Source organism: Somniosus microcephalus, chromosome 2, assembly GCF_052327205.1.
Source record: "Somniosus microcephalus isolate GS21.2 chromosome 2, FLI_Smic_1.0, whole genome shotgun sequence".
Lineage (NCBI taxonomy): Eukaryota > Metazoa > Chordata > Chondrichthyes > Squaliformes > Somniosidae > Somniosus > Somniosus microcephalus.
This window is the reverse complement of record NC_140988.1, coordinates 336,969,731-336,987,606: the sequence shown is the minus strand read 5'-3', so window position 1 is coordinate 336,987,606 and position 17,876 is coordinate 336,969,731. Positions and strand designations below refer to the sequence as shown.

At 47.4% G+C, this 17,876-nt stretch overlaps 1 protein-coding gene across 5 annotated transcripts in view; it reads left to right on the top strand.

The window, feature by feature from the left end:
• haus1 (HAUS augmin-like complex, subunit 1) overlaps window positions 1-17,876 on the top strand; it is a 43,791-nt gene that overhangs the window by 5,334 nt on the left and 20,581 nt on the right. For 4 of the 5 annotated variants that reach the window (XM_085975401.1, XM_085975397.1, XM_085975400.1 and 1 more), the window contains 2 exons: window positions 475-649; window positions 1,463-1,598. In XM_085975401.1, the coding sequence (XP_085831527.1) occupies window positions 475-649; window positions 1,463-1,598 (311 nt within the window). The remainder of the gene's footprint in view (window positions 1-474; window positions 650-1,462; window positions 1,599-17,876) is intronic. The other variant, XM_085975398.1, reaches the window with a different exon arrangement.

Here is a 17,876-nt window from a genome sequence, read left to right as displayed (position 1 = left end):
ATCCCTTTAGCCTTAAGAAATATATCCAACTCCTTCTTGAATATATTTAATGAATTGGCCTCCACTGCCTTCTGTGGCAGAGAATTCCACAGGTTCACCACTCTCTGGGTGAAGAAATTCCTCCTCATCTCAGTCCTAAATGGCTTACCCCTTATCCTTAGACTGTGACCCCTAGTTCTGGACTCCCCGGCCATCGGGAACATCCTTCCTGCATCTAGTCTGTCCAGGCCTGACAGAATTTTATAGGTTTCGATGAGATCCCCTCTCAATCTTCTAAACTCCAAACGTTGTTTGGAAAGAGTTCCACAGACTGGAGAAATGCAGTGTGAAATGCAGTGTGGAAAGAGTGCCACAGACTGGAGAAATGCGGTGTGAAATTTGCTGCTTGTGTACAGTGTAGAAGTTTGGGATCCATATGAATAGATATTTTAATCCAGTTGCATGTTTACGTTTTCCTCCGTGTTTTAACGGTAGGTTTCTATGTGGCTATCAAAGATTTTTGGGGACCAGCAAATCCCTTTCTATGAAGTGAACCCATGGACCATGGATGTTCTGTGTCGCCTGATGGAACGGAATGAAACTCGAGATCATGACGTCATCCAACTGATTGAGGATCTGAAGCAAAAAAGTGTGGAATACAAGTCTGATGGTGAGTTGGCTGCAGAATATTATTCAACTGGATTAAATTGAATACAGAATCTGGGTGGGGGCAGGGTTAGTTAGCAGTACAGGTATTACCACACCAATGTGCTGCACCACAGGATTTCACGCTGCTGATTGCGTGCATACGGAGAATCCTTCCTTAGCTTTGGTGTCGAGGAGGTTGCTAAGTGGGGTTGCAACATTTTTCTTTTCCCGGTCTTAAATAGCATCACGCCAGGCTGTTCTTCAGCTTCAGACTCTGTGTGGAACGTGGTTTTCCGTTGGTAACTCTTGGAATTGGGTTTGACAGTTTAGCATTCTTTCACTGCTCTTCCAACTCTTTCCCCACAAGCTGTGTCTGAGTACCAGCTCATAATCGGAAAAATGACAAAACTCGACTGTCCCTGGGCCGGCATGTGGTTGTGCCCTCAGGTAGCAAGCTAGTTAAAGATTGTGCTTTAACCATGGCATTGTTTAGGCAGGGGAGGGGGTCGGTGGCTGTTAAGTTCTGATAGCAGACAATAGTGCTGGCAATATTTTCATTTCTTTTGCTTCAGAATTGTGTCCCCTGTTTGTTCCGATGAAAGGTTGATGTTTCCTTTTTAAAAAATGTGTTTTTGCCTTTCTTGGCATCCCGGCGTACTCCCTTGACTGATGCTGTTCTGTTTCTTGTGATTCAAACCTCAAGTCTTGCACCTGGATGAAGACTTGGATTGCCAGCACCCAGGTCAAGGCTTGTACTGATTGTAACTTGACCTAAAAATGTGGTCACTTGTATTTGAATCCTTAAGCTTCTGTTTACTTTTCTCTGTCACTTCAGCTGACTACATGGAGGAATTCATTATGGAGAGTGTGGGCTTGTCCTCCAGCAGCCTCTCCAGTAATGGGTCTAGCTGCCTGAAAAACCTGGTGAATAGCAGCCTCGCTTTGGACCTGAAAGATACCTCTCTAACCAGGTAACCATTCGATAGGGGTTATAAGCAAACAGTAAGAATGTCTCACAGCCCTTCCTTGAAGTGGACTGGGAAAGAACCTAGAATGGGAACCAAAAAAAACGTGCACAAAAGGGGAAGTGGGATATAAATAAGTGGAATGCATTGATGTTGCTATGAAGACTGTTAGTAAAGTGCTGTCTGCCTCTGGCCCCTTTCTGCATGCCATATTTGTGCCATTGAGCTCTTTGATGAATAACAAGTGAGAGAGGAAAAAAATTCAACATGAGCTGTGTGGTTGGGATATACACACCTCGAGAGAGTTATAGCTAATGTCACTATGTATGCTAATCATATGCTACAGCTTGTCACATGTTCTGCTTGTATAACATGGTGTGATTAATTTAAATGCAAGACTTGATTTCCTTCCCATCCCTTCTGAAGACATTAGCTCCTTGCTGCAGTATGGTTCCTTGGCTACTGGTCATTTTCTGGCCTATGTGGCCATCGTTCACGAGTCTAGACAGTGAGTGTCTGCAGTCTACTCAATTGTAGGCGGCATTACCGTCGAGCTTGATTCTGTCCTCACTAGTGGCTAGTAATTGGGAATGAGACCATGGCAATTTTTTCTCCTCCCTACACTTGGGTGCTACTTAAATGAATACTTCCAGAAGGTTTTTTTAAATTCATTGTTTTCCCCCCCCCGGCCATGATTCTTCTTGCCTCTGCTCATGAAGGCATTGATTTTTTGTAAAGTGCTGTCTGCCTCTGGCCCCTGGTATAAGAACATAACATAAGAAATAGGAGCAGGAGTCGGCCATTTGGCCCTTCGAGCCTGCTCCGCCATTGAATGTGATCGTGGCTGATCTTCTACCTCACCCTGCAGCGCGGTGGCATAGTGGTTAGCACTGTTGCCTCACAGCGCCAGGGACCCGGGTTCGAATCCGGCCTCGGGTGACTGTCTGTGTGGAGTTTGCACATTCTCCCCGTGTTTGCGTGGGTTTCCGCCGGGTGCTCCAGTTTCCTCCCACAGTCCAAAGATGTGCGGGATAGGTTGATTGGCTATGATAAATTGACCCTTAGTGTTAGGGGGATTAAATACGTGGGGTTACGGGGATAGGGTGGGATATGTGTTGGTGTAGTGGTTACGGGGATCGGGTGGGATATGTGTCGGTGCAGGCTCGATGGGCCGAAATGGTTTCTATCTGCACTGTGGGGTTTCTGTGATTCTGTGATCTCCACCTTCCTGCACTATCCCCATATCCCTTAGTTCCCAAAAATTTATTGACCTCTGTCTTGAATATACTCAATGACTGAGCATCTACAGCTCTCTGGGGTGGAGAATTCCAAAGATTCACAGCCCTTTGAGTGATGAAATTTCTCCTCAGTCCTAAATGGCCGACCCCTTATTCTGAGACTGTGACCCCATGTACTAGATTCCCCAGCCAGGGGAAACATTTTCCCTGTCAAGCCCCTTAAGAATTTTATATGCTTCAATTAGATCACCTCTCATTCTTCTAAACTCTAGGGAATATAGGCCTACTCTACTCAATCTCTCCTCATAGGGCAATCCCTGCATCCCAGGAGCCAGTCTAGTGAACTTTCGCTGCACTCCCTCTAAGGCAAGTATGTCTTTCTTTGGGTAAGGAGACCAGCACTGTACACAGTACTCCAGGTGTGGCTGTGGTGTATGTGCCTTTAAGAGCCCCAGGTGTGCGTAATGCCGGTAATTGCCACTTGGGCTATATAAGCCTGTGTATTGTGTATATCCTTTAGAAACCCCCCCCCCCCCAGACTTGCTTAGTAAATACCTATGAACCAACTCCTGTCTTCAGTGTCTTTATCTACACACGGACACTACAGTGGCGACGAAGTGGAAACGGACTTACCTGCAATTCGGCAGCACCTCAAGGACATCGATTCCTCCAGCGTCCAGAAGACTCAAGGAAGTAAGAGAAACTGTGGTTTCACCAGCTGCCCAAGCTGGTGACAGGTACTGCGCTAATCCTTCCTGGGCGTCAGGCTGGAGCTCCAGCGGCGGGCTCTACAGCTGAGACAGGCAGCGAAATCGGAGGCAAGCAATAACGGACTGGGAGGGTGCACTCGAGAGACGGCCGGCGCGGCAAGCAGGTCAGCGTTTAGACCTCCGTCGGGAACGAGTCTCCAACAGTGGAAAAAAACGGAAACCACAGTAAAACAGCGTTGTTATCGGTAGCAGCGGCGGGAAAGCGCGGGAAGCGGCATATCGTTGCTACAGAGAGAGAATTTAAAAAAAGCGCGGGAAGCACCATATCTTTTCTGAAATGCCTAAATCTGGTAATATTGAGGCTTTTGATGGCGAAATAGAAGATTGGACCACATACGTGGAAAGAGTAGAGGTTTATTGCACTGCAAATGGAATAACAGATGAAAAAAAAGCTTCAGTACTCTGAACTTAATGGGCGCGAAGACATACGGGCTGTTACGAAATTTAATCACTCCAGCCAAACCAAAGGACAAGACTTTTAAAGAAATTGTTGATACCCTGCAGGAGCATTTAAACCCAACACCGCTGCTGATAGCGGAACGATTCAAGTTCTTCAAGAGAAATCAACACAAGAATGAAAGTAACGCTGATTACCTAACCGAATTAAGAAAGCTATCAAAGTACTGCCAATTCGGAGCAGGACTATCGGATTATCTTCGAGACAAATTTGTTTGCGGTCTCTTAAGTGAAGGAACACAAAAAAGACTGCTTTCTGAAAAAGATTTAACATTGGGCAAAGCTTTCAGTATGGCTGTATCATACGAAGCAGCAGCAAAAGGAGCTGCAGAGATACAACAAGAGACACAGGACTTCGGCACCCATAAAATGACACAGGAGTTTGGAAGATGTTATCGCTGCGGCAGATCCACCCATAACCAGAGGGACTGCTGGTTCAAGGGCAAAGCATGCAGGCAATGTGGTAAGATTGGACACATTGCACGGGTATGCCAATCTGGACAAAATAAATCCACTGACAGAAAACAAAAAATCAATAAAGAAAAGTACAGGAAGGTACAAATGATGACGGACAATAGCTCCGAAGACCAGAATAGCGATAGCGACTCCGGAAACAAGAGACTAAGCTGTCTCAAATTACATAATGTACTTGCCAAAGAGGATTACCAAACCATTTGGGTTACCCTCACAATAGCAGGGTCCCCAGTTAAAATGGAGCTAGATACAGGATCAGCTCTAACCGTAATAAATCGACGAGATTACGAGAGGCTATTTTCGCATATACCTCTAAAAGACACATCCATTATCTTAAAAACATATACGGGGCAGAAAGTCTACCCCAAAGGAAAAATAAGGGTGCCTGTGGTATACAACGGCAAAGAAATACAAAAGTTGTATTTATACATTCTACAAGATGGTGGTCCACCGTTGTTGGGACGTGAATGGATAAGGAAGATACGTTTAGACTGGCACTCCATTCAGGCACTGACGGTGACCAGTAAGGAAAAAAACAATGATGACATCATACCTGAACAATTAAAAGACATCTTGGCCAACGCCAAAGAAGTGTTTCAAGAGAAACTAGGAACCTTGAAAGGCATCACCGCCTCAATAAAAGTGGAAGATACAGCAATTCCAAAAAATTTTAAGGCAATACGTCCGGCAGTCGAGGCAGAGCTGAAGAATTTGGAAAAGGCAGGCGTATTATCCAAAATAGATTGGAGCGAATGGGCAACACCCATCGTTCCAGTCATGAAAAAAACATTGAAAAATAACTCTGAGGAACAGAAAAAAATTCGCATCTGTGGGGACTTTAAAGTGACTGTAAACCCGGTCCTTCACACGGTACAGTATCCTCTTCCGAGGATAGAAGATATTTTCGCCTCACTATCCGGAGGGAAACATTTCACAAAAATTGACTTGGCACAGGCATATCTACAGATGGAGGTTGAGGAGACCTCTAAAAAGTATCTCACAATAAACACACACAAAGGCCTGTACCAGTACAATCGACTGGTTTTTGGAATAGCATCAGCTCCAGCTATCTGGCAAAGAGCTATGGAGCAAGTCCTGCAAGGGATTCCGGGGACTCAATGCTACCTAGACGACATCCTTATAACAGGAGAAAACGACAACGAGCACCTTGCCAATTTGGAGCAGGTGCTCACTAGACTGAAAGAACGAGGCCGACGAGCAAATCGCCCCAAGTGCGAATTTTTCCAAAATCAGATATTAATTATGTGGCCACAATATGATAAGGAAGGGTTACATAAGTCACCTGAAAAAATTGAAGCAGTTATAAAAGCCCCAGCACCTGAAAATGTTTCACAATTAAGGTCATTCCTGGGATTAATAAATTACTATCATAAATTTTTACCGAACTTATCAACTATTCTACACCCTCTTAATGATCTTCTACAGACAGGAGTGATTTGGAAATGGAACGAAGACTGTAAACGTGCCTTCCATAAATGTAAAGACTTAATCACATCCGAGAAAATTTTGGCTCATTACAACCCATCACTACCAATCAGACTGGCGTGCGATGCATCCCCTTACGGCATAGGAGCGGTATTGTCCCATAGATTCCCTGATGGCTCGGAACGGCCGATAGCTTTTGCGTCACGCTCATTGAACTCAGCTGAGCGTAACTATGCCCAGATAGACAGGGAAGCACTCAGCCTGGTATGGGGAGTGAAGAAATTCAACCATTACCTACACGGACAAAAATTTACCTTGCTGACTGACCATCAACCCCTCATCTCCATATTCAACCCTAAAAAAGGTGTCCCCATTATGACGGCACAAAGACTACAGAGGTGGTCCCTTTTTCTAGGGGCACACCAATACAACATTGAATACAAAGGGTCAAAACAGCATGGAAATGCTGACGGTTTATCACGCCTACCGTTGCCAACGATAGAAGAGGCACCTACAGTAGACCCAGTAGAGATATTCCACTACCATAGTGGAATGTCTACCGGTGACAAATTCTGCCATTGAAAGGGAGACAAGAAATGACCCTACTCTCTCACGGGTCTACGATTTAACAGTGAAGGGATGGCCAGCACATGGAGAACCACTGTTGCCAGCATTCTCGCAAAGAGAACAGCTGTCAGTGTGCCGAGGAACCTTGATGTGTGGATCCAGAGTGGTGATTCCACCCAAACTCCAGGATAAAGTGCTAAAGGAGCTTCACGAGGGGCATCTGGGTGGAGTGAAAATGAAGAACCTAGCTAGGGCGTTTGTATGGTGGCCAGGTATCGATGGAGACATCGAAGACATGACCAAGAGCTGCCTAGGATGCCAGAAGGTCCAAAATGCTCCGCCACAGGCCCCTCTACATCCATGGGAGTGGCCCTCATCTCCCTGGCAAAGGGTGCACATCGACTTTGCTGGTCCATTTATGGACTCAATGTTCTTAATCGCAGTTGATGCACACTCCAAGTGGCCGGAGGTAATAAAGATGTCCTCCACCACCACGGAAAAAACCATCACAGTATTAAGGACCATATTTGCCAGGAATGGGCTGCCGGAGCAGATATGTTCTGATAATGGACCGCAATTTGTGTCCGAAGAATTCAGAAAGTTCTTAAAGAACAATGGGGTAAAGCACTACACGTCCGCCCCATACCATCCCGCCACCAATGGATTGGCTGAAAGGTTTGTCCAGACCTTCAAGAAGGCCATCAAGGCCATGGGTAATGAAGACATAAAACTTCAGCACAAGGTGGATAACTTCTTATTTGCATATAGGAATGCAACGCATATGGTTACTAACCAAACTCCCGCTATGATGTTCTACAATAGAAACCTAAGATGCCGGCTGGATTTGGTCAAGCCCAACATCTGAAGGGACGTGGAGAACCGGCAGTTTCAGGGCATGAATGAAAGGCCAACTAGGGCCTTCCAGATAGGCCAACCGGTTTTGGCCCGGGACTACCGTACCGAGAAATGGCAGCCTGGAACTATCTGCACACGATTAGGACCACTGATGTATACCGTGGACATCGGAGACAGCATAATAAGGCGCCATGCTGACCAAATCATCAAGTCATCCGAAAAGGGACAACCTGCACCACCACTCTATACATCTAACGATGAAGTAGAGATACCCATATCTACCTCCGATCCGGTGATACTGGAGCCCGATGAACCCGACACTGGCCTTCAAGCCGAATCAGCCTTGCCAGAAGAACCTACTACACCACCAGAAACTACTACACCCCCGAGGCGTTATCCGGACCGAGTCAGGAAGCCTCCTGAGAGACTAACTTATAATTAATTAATACAGCAATGTATATTATTTTGCATATAACATGTAATTAATAATTACTTAAAATATGATGTACTAGTTAGCTAGAAGGGGAGGAATTGTGGTGTATGTGCCTTTAAGCGCCCCAGGTGTGCGTAATGCCGGTAATTGCCACTTGGGCTATATAAGCCTGTGTTTTGTGTATATCCTTTAGAAACCCCCCCCCCCCCCCAGACTTGCTTAGTAAATACCTATGAACCAACTCCTGTCTTCAGTGTCTTTATCTACACACGGACACTACAGTGGCCTCACCAATGCTCTGTGTAATTGTAGTAAGACTTCTTTACTCTTATACTCTGATCCCTTTGTAACAAAAGCTGACATACCACTTGCTTTGTACAGTTAGATAGATGCCAGGCACCCTAGTATACCTCACCCAAGAGGTCATTCTTCATCTGGGAAACTGTAACAGCTGGCTATTCAGCTGCAATGGCATCATAATCTGCCCAGCTCCTGTCTTCATCTGGTGACAGTAAACACACTTCAAACAGGATTTGTAGATCGTAATCGAGCGTGAATTTTCTGCTTCCTAACCCAGCAGTGCTGAGGCCAATCAGCACACTGGCTCAGATCAATCATCTCAACACAGACTAAGGATCTTGTGACCTTCCTGGTGTGTGTAGCTGAGCCACTCGCTTAGTAAACTCACCAAGCAAATCAGGGAGCACAAATATTGACTTTAGCTGTGAGCATTACTGATGTGTGAATTCCATACTGATTGCAATGTCTCTAGAATATTTTTTCCCTTTCATAGAATCATAGACTGATGCAGCACAGGAGGCCATTCAGCCCATTGCGCCTGTGCTGGTTCTTTGGAAGAGATAACCAATTAGTCCCACTCCCCTGCCCTTTCCCCATAGCCCAGCAAATGTTTCCCCTTCAAGTATTTATCCAATTCCTTTGTGAAGGTTACTATTGAGTCTGCTTCCACCACCCTTTCAGGCCGTGCATTCCAGATCATCATAACTTGCTGGGTAATTTTTGTTTCTCTCGTGTCTCCTCTGTGCTGTCTGTTCTTAATGATGTCAATTCAGTGAAATGTGAAAAATGTTTGAAGGTGGCAGCATCACATGGTATAAAAAAGCTGTAGAACTCCTGCTGTAGCCACTCGTTCACCGCTTTGATTGTGCTTTTGTCCAAAACAGAGCAGCAATGGAATTAGTTTACTCTGTGCACTAAGTTTGTTATAGCGCCATCTAACGGTCAAGGTTTGCATCTTTAATCTTTGTGTGCAGTATTTTTTTAACTGAGAAACTATAGTGAAGTCTGTACTGGGCACCGTCAAAGTTGCAAAGAATTCAAAGGTAAGATGAATTGGGAATTAATGATTAGATGACACCGAGTTTCTGGTGGTATCTAAGCTGAATTGATATGAGATCCACAAACATTCTCTTCCACTCTCGTATTACTGAATTCATCTAATGCAGGGGTGTCCAAGATTTTGTCTTCAGATAGCTGCATACGTGTGTATCATGGAGCCTTGGGGAGGGTCACTTTTATCAAGATCCATGTTACCATTATTTACCAGATATCTCAAGCTCTGGGTGTTAATAGATCTTGATGTCCTGATTTAGGTTTTCTCCACCTATTGGGCGAAAACGTTAAGAATGACCCTTTCAAAACCCTAAGCTCTCAAAATTCAAACTGGCCAAAGTAGGAAGAAGGACTCCTCACAAGCAGCACTGGGTTTCAAGAGCCAGATTGACGGGGATGAGGACTAAAGGTTGGATGCCCTGCTCTAATGCCATATGCTGCTCAGTCTGTTTTTACGAACAGTTCACGATGGTGCCTGGCACTTGATTAACTGTTCTTGCCATGTCTTCCTGAATTATTAACGAGTGGACATCAATGTCTCGTTTGAAATTTTCCCCTGTTTAAATCACCGGGTTCAGTTGCCTGTTTCAGTGCCATCTCGAGCCGGCGCGACCAGCGAGGCCCGACCAGTTCGGGGGTGGCAACGAGGCGAGGAGGAGCTCGGGAGAAAAGCCGGCGCGACCAGCGAGGCCCGACCAGTTCGGGGGCGGCAGCGAGGCGAGGAGGAGCTCGGGAGAAAAGCCGGCGCGACCAGCGAGGCCCGACCAGTTCGGGGGCGGCAGCGAGGTGAGGAGGAGCTCGGGAGAAAAGCCGGCGCGACCAGCGAGGCCCGACCAGTTCGGGGGCGGCAGCGAGGCGAGGAGGAGCTCGGGAGAAAAGCCGGCGCGACCAGCGAGGCCCGACCAGTTCGGGGGCGGCAGCGAGGCGAGGAGGAGCTCGGGAGAAAAGCCGGCGCGACCAGCGAGGCCCGACCAGTTCGGGGGCGGCAGCGAGGCGAGGAGGAGCTCGGGAGAAAAGCCGGCGTGACCAGCGAGGCCCGACCAGTTCGGGGGCGGCAGCGAGGCGAGGAGGAGCTCGGGAGAAAAGCCGGCGCGACCAGCGAGGCCCGACCAGTTCGGGGGCGGCAGCGAGGCGAGGAGGAGCTCGGGAGAAAAGCCGGCGCGACCAGCGAGGCCCGACCAGTTCGGGGGCGGCAGCGAGGCGAGGAGGAGCTCGGGAGAAAAGCCGGCGCGACCAGCGAGGCTTACCAACTCAGCAGCGGGGAGAGAGGTAAAAAGTAATCAGTGTGTGACGTCACCAGGGAGCAGGTAAGTGATTGGTTGGTGAGTATTTCTCTTTTTTAAACTTTAACTCTGTAGTTTATAGTTACTAGGGTCTTTTCTGGTGTAGCAGGGACTGTAGGTAGACTATACAAGCGCCTTAGAGATATCTTTAATTGGTGTAGTGAATTTAATTTAAATTAATTAAAGGGAAGGTCATGCCAGGAGAGCCCAGCCCCGTGATGTGCTCCTCTTGCTCTATGTGGGAATTCAGGGACACTGCCCCTGATGACCACGTGTGCAGGAAATGCATCCATCTGCAGCTACTAGCAGACCGCATTGAGGCGCTGGAGCTGCGGGTGGATGGGTTGTTGAGCATTCACGATGCTGAGAGGGTCGTGGATAGCACGTTTAGTGAGTTGGTCACACCGCAGGGAAGGGCTGCACAGGAAGATAGGAAATGGGTGACCACCAGGCGGAGCAATAGAAGCAGGCAGGTAGTGCAGGAGACCCCTGTGACCATTCCCCTCTCAAACATGTATACCGCTTTGGATACTGTTGAGGGGGATGACTCACCAGGGGAAGGCAGCAGCAGCCAACTTCCTGGCACTGGGGGTGCTCCTGCTGCCCAGGAAGGGGGGGAAAAGAGTGGGAGAGCAATAGTGGTAGGGGATTCTATAGTAAGGAGAACAGATAGGCGTTTCTGTGGCCGTAGACGTGAATCCAGGATGGTTTGTTGCCTCCCTGGTGCCAGGGTCAAGGATATCACTGAGCAGCTGCAGGGCATTCTGGAGGGGGAGGGTGAACAGCCAGAGGTCGTGGTCCACATTGGTACCAACGACATAGGTAAAAAGAGGGATGAGGTCCTGCAGCAAGAATTTAGGGAGCTAGGTGAAGGATTAAAGAGCAGGACCTCAAAGGTTGTAATCTCTGGATTACTCCCGGTGCCACGTGCTAGTGGGTATAGGAATAGGAAGATAGAACAGATGAATGCGTGGCTAAAGGGATGGTGCAGGGGGGAGGGCTTTAGTTTCCTGGATCACTGGGTCTGCTTCTGGGAAAGGTGGGACTTGTACAAGTCGGACGGTTTACAGCTGAACCAGAGGGGAACCAATATCCTTGCGGGGAGGTTTGCTAGCACTGCTGGGGGGGGTTTAAACTAACTTGGCAGGGGGATGGGGTACAGAGTGGAGCTATAGTAGGGGGTGATTTACAGCCAAATACAGAGGAAAAAACAAGTCAGCTGGGAAGGCAGAGCAAATATGTGAAGGCAAAAGGGAATATGGCAGGGCTGGAAGGCATATATTTTAATGCAAGGAGTCTTGCAAATAAGGTGGATGAACTGAAGTTGTTGTTGAACACGGAGTACGATATTGTTGCTATCACGGAGACATGGTTGAGGGAGGGTCAGGACTGGCAGCTCAATATTCCGGGGTATAGAATCTTCAGGCGAGACAGAGGGGGGTGTAAAAGGGGAGGGGGTGTTGCAATATTAATTAAGGAGTCAATTACTGCTGTAAGGAGGGACGATATATTAGCGGGTTCCTCTAATGAGGCCATATGGGTAGAACTTAAAAACAAAAAGGGGGCAAGCACTTTGCTGGGAGTGTACTATAGGCCCCCAAACAGTCAGGGGGAGATAGAGGAACAGATATGTAGGCAAATCTCAGAAAAGTGCAAAAATAATAGGGTAATAATAGTGGGGGATTTCAACTTCCCCAATATTAATTGGGATAGTCAGAGTGTGAAAGGCTTAGAGGGTGCAGAATTCTTAAAGTGCATCCAGGAGAGCTTTTTGAGCCAACATGTAGAAAGTCCTACAAGAGAGGGGGCGGTACTGGACCTAATTCTGGGGAATGTAGCCGGGCAAGTGGTGGAAGTATCAGTAGGAGAGCATTTTGGCGACTGACCATAATTCGGTGAGATTTAAGGTGGTCATGGAAAAAGACAAAGACGGCCCGGAAATAAGGGTTCTAAATTGGGGGAAGGCCGATTTTAATATGATAAGGCAGGATCTGGCCAAAGTGGACTGGGAGCAGCTACTTATAGGAAAATCCACATCAAAACAGTGGGAGACTTTCAGAAGGGAAATAGAGAGAGTACAACGCCAACATGTTCCTGTAAAGGTCAAGGGTGGGACCAACAAGCAAAGGGAACCTTGGGTGACAAGGGAATATACAAAAATGCATTAGAAATAAAAGGGGGGCTTTTGGCAGTTACAAAAGACTAAAGACGGAAGAAGCCCTAGAGGAGTATAAAAAGTGCAGGGGCATACTTAAAAAAGAAATTAGGAGGGCGAGGAGGGGCCATGAAATAACACTGGCGAGCAAAATAAAGGCAAATCCTAAGATGTTTTATAAGTATATTAAGGGCAAGAGGATAACCAGGGAAAGGGTAGGGCCCATTAGGGACCAAAGTGGCAATCTGTGTGTAGAGCCAGATGAGGTAGGCGGGGTTTTAAATGAATTTTTTGCATCTGTGTTCACTATGGAGAAAGACGATGCAGACATAGAAATCGGGCAAGGGGACTGTGACATACTTGAACATATTAGCATCGAGAGGGAGGAGGTGCTAGCGGTTGTAGCAGGCCAAAAAGTGGATAAATCCCCAGGCCCGGACGAGATGTATCCCAGGCTGCTGTGGGAGGCAAAGGAGGAGATTGCAGGGGCTCTGACACAAATTTTCAGAACACCTCTGGCCACAGGGGATGTACCAGAGGACTGGAGAACAGCTAATGTAGTACCATTATACAAGAAGGGTAGCAGGGATAAACCAGGGAATTACAGGCCAGTGAGCCTAACATCTGTGGTAGGGAAATTATTGGAAAAAATTCTGAGGGACAAAATTAGTCTCCACTTGGAGAGGCAAGGATTAATCGGGGATAGTCAGCATGGCTTTGTCAAGGGTAAATCATGTCTGACAAATCTGATTGAATTTTTCGAGGGGGTGACTGGGGGGGTGGATGAGGGAAATGCTGTGGATGTGGTTTACATGGACTTCAGTAAAGCTTTTGACAAAGTCCCGCATAGGAGACTGGCCAAGAAGGTAAGAGCCCATGGGATCCAGGGTGCCTTGGCGCGTTGGATCCTAAACTGGCTGAGTGGCAGGAGGCAGAGGGTGATGGTCGAAGGTTGCTTTTGTGATTGGAAGCCTGTGTCCAGTGGGGTACCTCAGGGATCGGTGCTGGGTCCCTTGTTGTTTGTGATCTACATAAATGATTTGGATGAGAATGTGAAAGGTATGATCAGTAAGTTCGCAGATGACACGAAAATTGGTGGGGTGGTAAATTGCGAGGAGGAAAGCCTCAGGCTACAGGACGATATAAACGGGTTGGTCAGATGGGCGGAAAAGTGGCAAATGGAATTTAACCCTGAAAAGTGCGAGGTGATGCATGTTGGACGGACAAATAAGGCAAGGGAATACACAATGAGTGGTAGGACCCTAGGAAGTACAGAGGGTCAGAGGGACCTTGGTGTACATGTACATAGATCCCTGAAGGCAGCGGAACAGGTAGATAAGGTGGTTAAAAAGGCATATGGGATACTTGCCTTCATTAGCCGAGGCATAGAATATAAGAGCAGGGAGGTTATGATGGAGCTGTACAAAACGCTGGTGAGGCCACAGCTGGAGTACTGTGTGCAGTTCTGGTCGCCTCACTATAGGAAGGATGTGATTGCCTTGGAGAGGGTGCAGAGAAGATTCACCAGGATGTTACCTGGGATGGAGCGCCTCAGCTATGAAGAAAGACTAAACAGGCTGGGGTTGTTTTCCTTGGAGCAAAGAAGGCTGAGGGGGGAACCTGATTGAGGTGTACAAAATGATGAGGGGCATAGATAGGGTAGACAAAGAGGAACTTTTCCCCTTACTAGGGGGGGTCAATAACAAGGGGGCATAGATTCAGGGTAAGGGGCAGGAGAATTAGAGGGGATTTGAGGAGGAACTTTTTCACCCAGAGGGTGGTTGGAATGTGGAACTCAATGCCTAAAAGGGTGGTAGAGGCAGGAACCCTCACAACATTCAAGAAGCATTTGGATGAGCACTTGAAATGCCATTGCATACAAGGCTATGGACCAAATGCTGGAAAATGGGATTAGACTGGACAGGGATGGATGGGCGGCGCAGACACGATGGGCCGAAGGGCCTCTTTCTGTGCTGTAAAACTCTATGACTCTATGGTGTGCCCAACCTCTGGGTGACATGAAGAGGTTAGAAGGGGAGTTCATATAATCTTTCTCAGAATTAATAAATGCACGGTTTCAACTATGGTACCAGAAGGGAGTGCTTGAATTCATTCATGCATTTTTATTCATTTTGAAAAAGACTAGAAAGTCTCATGAGCTTCTAATTATAATATTTCTATTATTTTTCTCCCTTTGTGTTAACCTCTAATTTACATAGAAACATGGAAGATAGGAGCAGGAGTAGGCCATTCGGCCCCTCGAGCCTGCCTGCGCCATTCAATGAGATCATGGCTGATCATCCAAATTCAGTACCCGGTCCCTGACTTCTCCCCAGATCCCTTGATCCCTTTAGCCTTAAGAAATAGATCCAACTCCTTCTTGAATATATTTAATGAATTGGCCTCTACTGCCTTCTTTGGTAGAGATTTCCACAGGTTCACCACTCTCTGGGTGAAGAAATTCCTCCTCATCTCTGCCCTAAATGGCTTACCCCTTATCCTTAGACTGTGACCCCTGGTTCTGGACTCCCCGCCATCGGGAACATCCTTCCAGCATCTAGTCTGTCTAGTCCTGTTAGAATTTTATAAGTTTCGATGAGATCTCCTCTCATTCTTTTAAACTCCAGCGAGTATAAGCCCAATCGACCCAATCTCTCCTCATACGTCATTCCTGCCATCCCAGGTATCAGCCTGGTGAATCTTCGCTGCACTGCTTCCATGGCAAGAACATGCTTCCTCAGCTAAGGCGACCAAAACTGCACACAATACTCAAGATGTGGTCTCACCAAGGCCCTGTACAACTGTAGCAAGACATCCTTGTTCCTGTACTCAAACCCTCTTGCTACGAAGGCCAACATACCATTTGCCTTCTTAACCGCCTGCTGCACCTGCATGCTTACTTTTAGCGACTGGTGCACAAGGACGCCCAGGTCTCGTTGCACTTCCCCTTCTCCCAATCTATTGCCATTCAGATAATCTGCCTTCCTGTTTTTGACACCAAAGTGGATAACCTCGCATTTATCCATGTTATATTGCATCTGCCCAACCTGTCCAAATCATACTGGAGTTTCTCGGCATCCTCCTCACGGCACACACGCCCACCCAGCTTTGTGTCGTCTGCAAACTTGGAGATATTACATCTAGTTCCCTTGTCTAGATCATTAATATATACAGGTAGACTATCCTTTATCCGAAAACCTCGGGACCAGCCGAGTTTCGGATAAAGGAGGATTTCGGAAGGTGGGTCGGTGGGGGGTCGTGCGCACGACTTACGCTGACGCTCAGCGTAAGTCAGTCGGGGTCGGGGCCGGGGCCGGCGGGGTCCGCGGGGGGGGGGTCGGCGGTTGTCGGGGCTGGCGGGGTCAGCGGTTGTCGGGGCCGGCGGGGTCCGCGGGGGGGTTGTCGGGGTCGGCGGTTGTCGGGGTCGGCGGTTGTCGGGGCCGGGGGGGTCGGCGGGGGGTCGTGCGCACGACTTACCCTTTATCCGAACTTCCGAAACCGGAACCCTCTAAAAACCGAAGGTTTTTTCGTTCGTACGCACGACTTACGCTGAACGAAAAAACCTTCGGTTTTTAGAGGGTTTCGGTTTTCGGAAGTCCGGATAAAGGGTAGTCTACCTGTATTGTGAATAGCTGGGGTCCAAGGACCGATCCCTGCGGTACCCCACTAGTCACTGCCTGCCACTCGGAAAAGGAGCCGTTTATTCCAACTCTTTGCTTTCTGTCTGCCAACCAGTTCTCTATCCAAGTCAATACCTTGCCCCCAATCCCGTGTGCCTCAATTTTACACGCTAATCTCTTATGCGGGTCCTTATCGAAAGCCTTTTCAAAATCCAAATACACCATATCCACTGGTTCTCCCTTATCTATTTTACTAGTTACATCCTCAAAAAATTCCAGTAGATTAGTCAAGCACGATTTACCTTTTGTAAATCAATGCTGACTTTGTCCGATCCGGTCACTTTTTTCCAAGTGCTCTGCTATTACATCCTTTATAATGGACTCTAGCATTTTCCCCACTACCGATGTCAGGCTTACCGGTCTGTAATTCCCCGTTTTCTCCCTACCACCCTTTTTGAACAGTGGGGTAACATTAGCTACCCGCCAATCCATGGGTACTGTTCCAGAGTCTATCGAATTTTGGAAGATGGCCAGCAATGCATCTACTATTTCTAGGGCCACTTCCTTAAGTACCCTAGGATGTAGATATCAGGCCCTGGGGATTTATCGCCCCTCAATCCCATTAATTTCCCTAACCCCATTTCCCTACAAATACTGATTTCTATCAGTTCTCCCTTTTATTAGACCCAATGTTCCCCGACATAGAAACATAGAAACTAGGAGCAGGATAGGCCATTCGGCCCTTCGAGCCTGTTCCGCCATTCAACGAGATCATGGCTGATCATCCAAACCCTAGCACCCGGTTCCTACACCGACAGCCATCCCTCCCAAGCCCTCTCCCCGTAACCCCACGTATTTAATCCCCCCTAACACTAAGGGCCAATTTTTTATCATGGCCAATCAACCTAACCCGCACATGTTTGGACTGTGGGAGGAAACCGGAGGAAACCCACGCAAACACGGGGAGAATGTGCAAACTCCACACAGACAGTCACCCGAGGCCGGATTTGAACCCGGGTCCCTGGCGTTGTGAGGCAACAGTGCTAACCACTATGCCACCATGCTGGGAGGTGGGAGGTTATTTGTGGCCTCCTTTGTGAAGACAGAACCAAAGTATGTATTTAATTGGTCTGCCATTTCTTTGTTTCCCATTATAAATCCCCCTGATTCTGACTGCAAGGGACCTACGCTTGACTTCGCCAATCTTTTTCTCTTCACATTTCTATAAAAGCTTTTACAGTCAGTTTTTATGTTCCCTGCAAGCTTACTCTCATACTCTATTTCCCCCCTCTTAATTAATCCCTTTGTCCTCCTTTGTTGAATCCTAAACTGCTCCCAATCCTCAGGTTTACTGCTTTTTCTGGCCAATTTATATGTCCTCTCCTTGGATCTTATGCTATCCCTAATTTCCCTTGTTAGCCACGGTTGAGTCACCTTTTTTGTTTTATTTTTATGCCAAACGGGTGAACAAATTCTGTAGTTCATCCATGCGATCTTTGAATGTTTGCCATTGCCCATCCACCGTCAACCCTTTGAGTAACATTCCCCAATCAATCCTACCCAAATCGCACCTCATACCATCGTAGTCTCCTTTATTTAAATTCAGGACCCTAGTCTCTGAGTCAACTATTTCA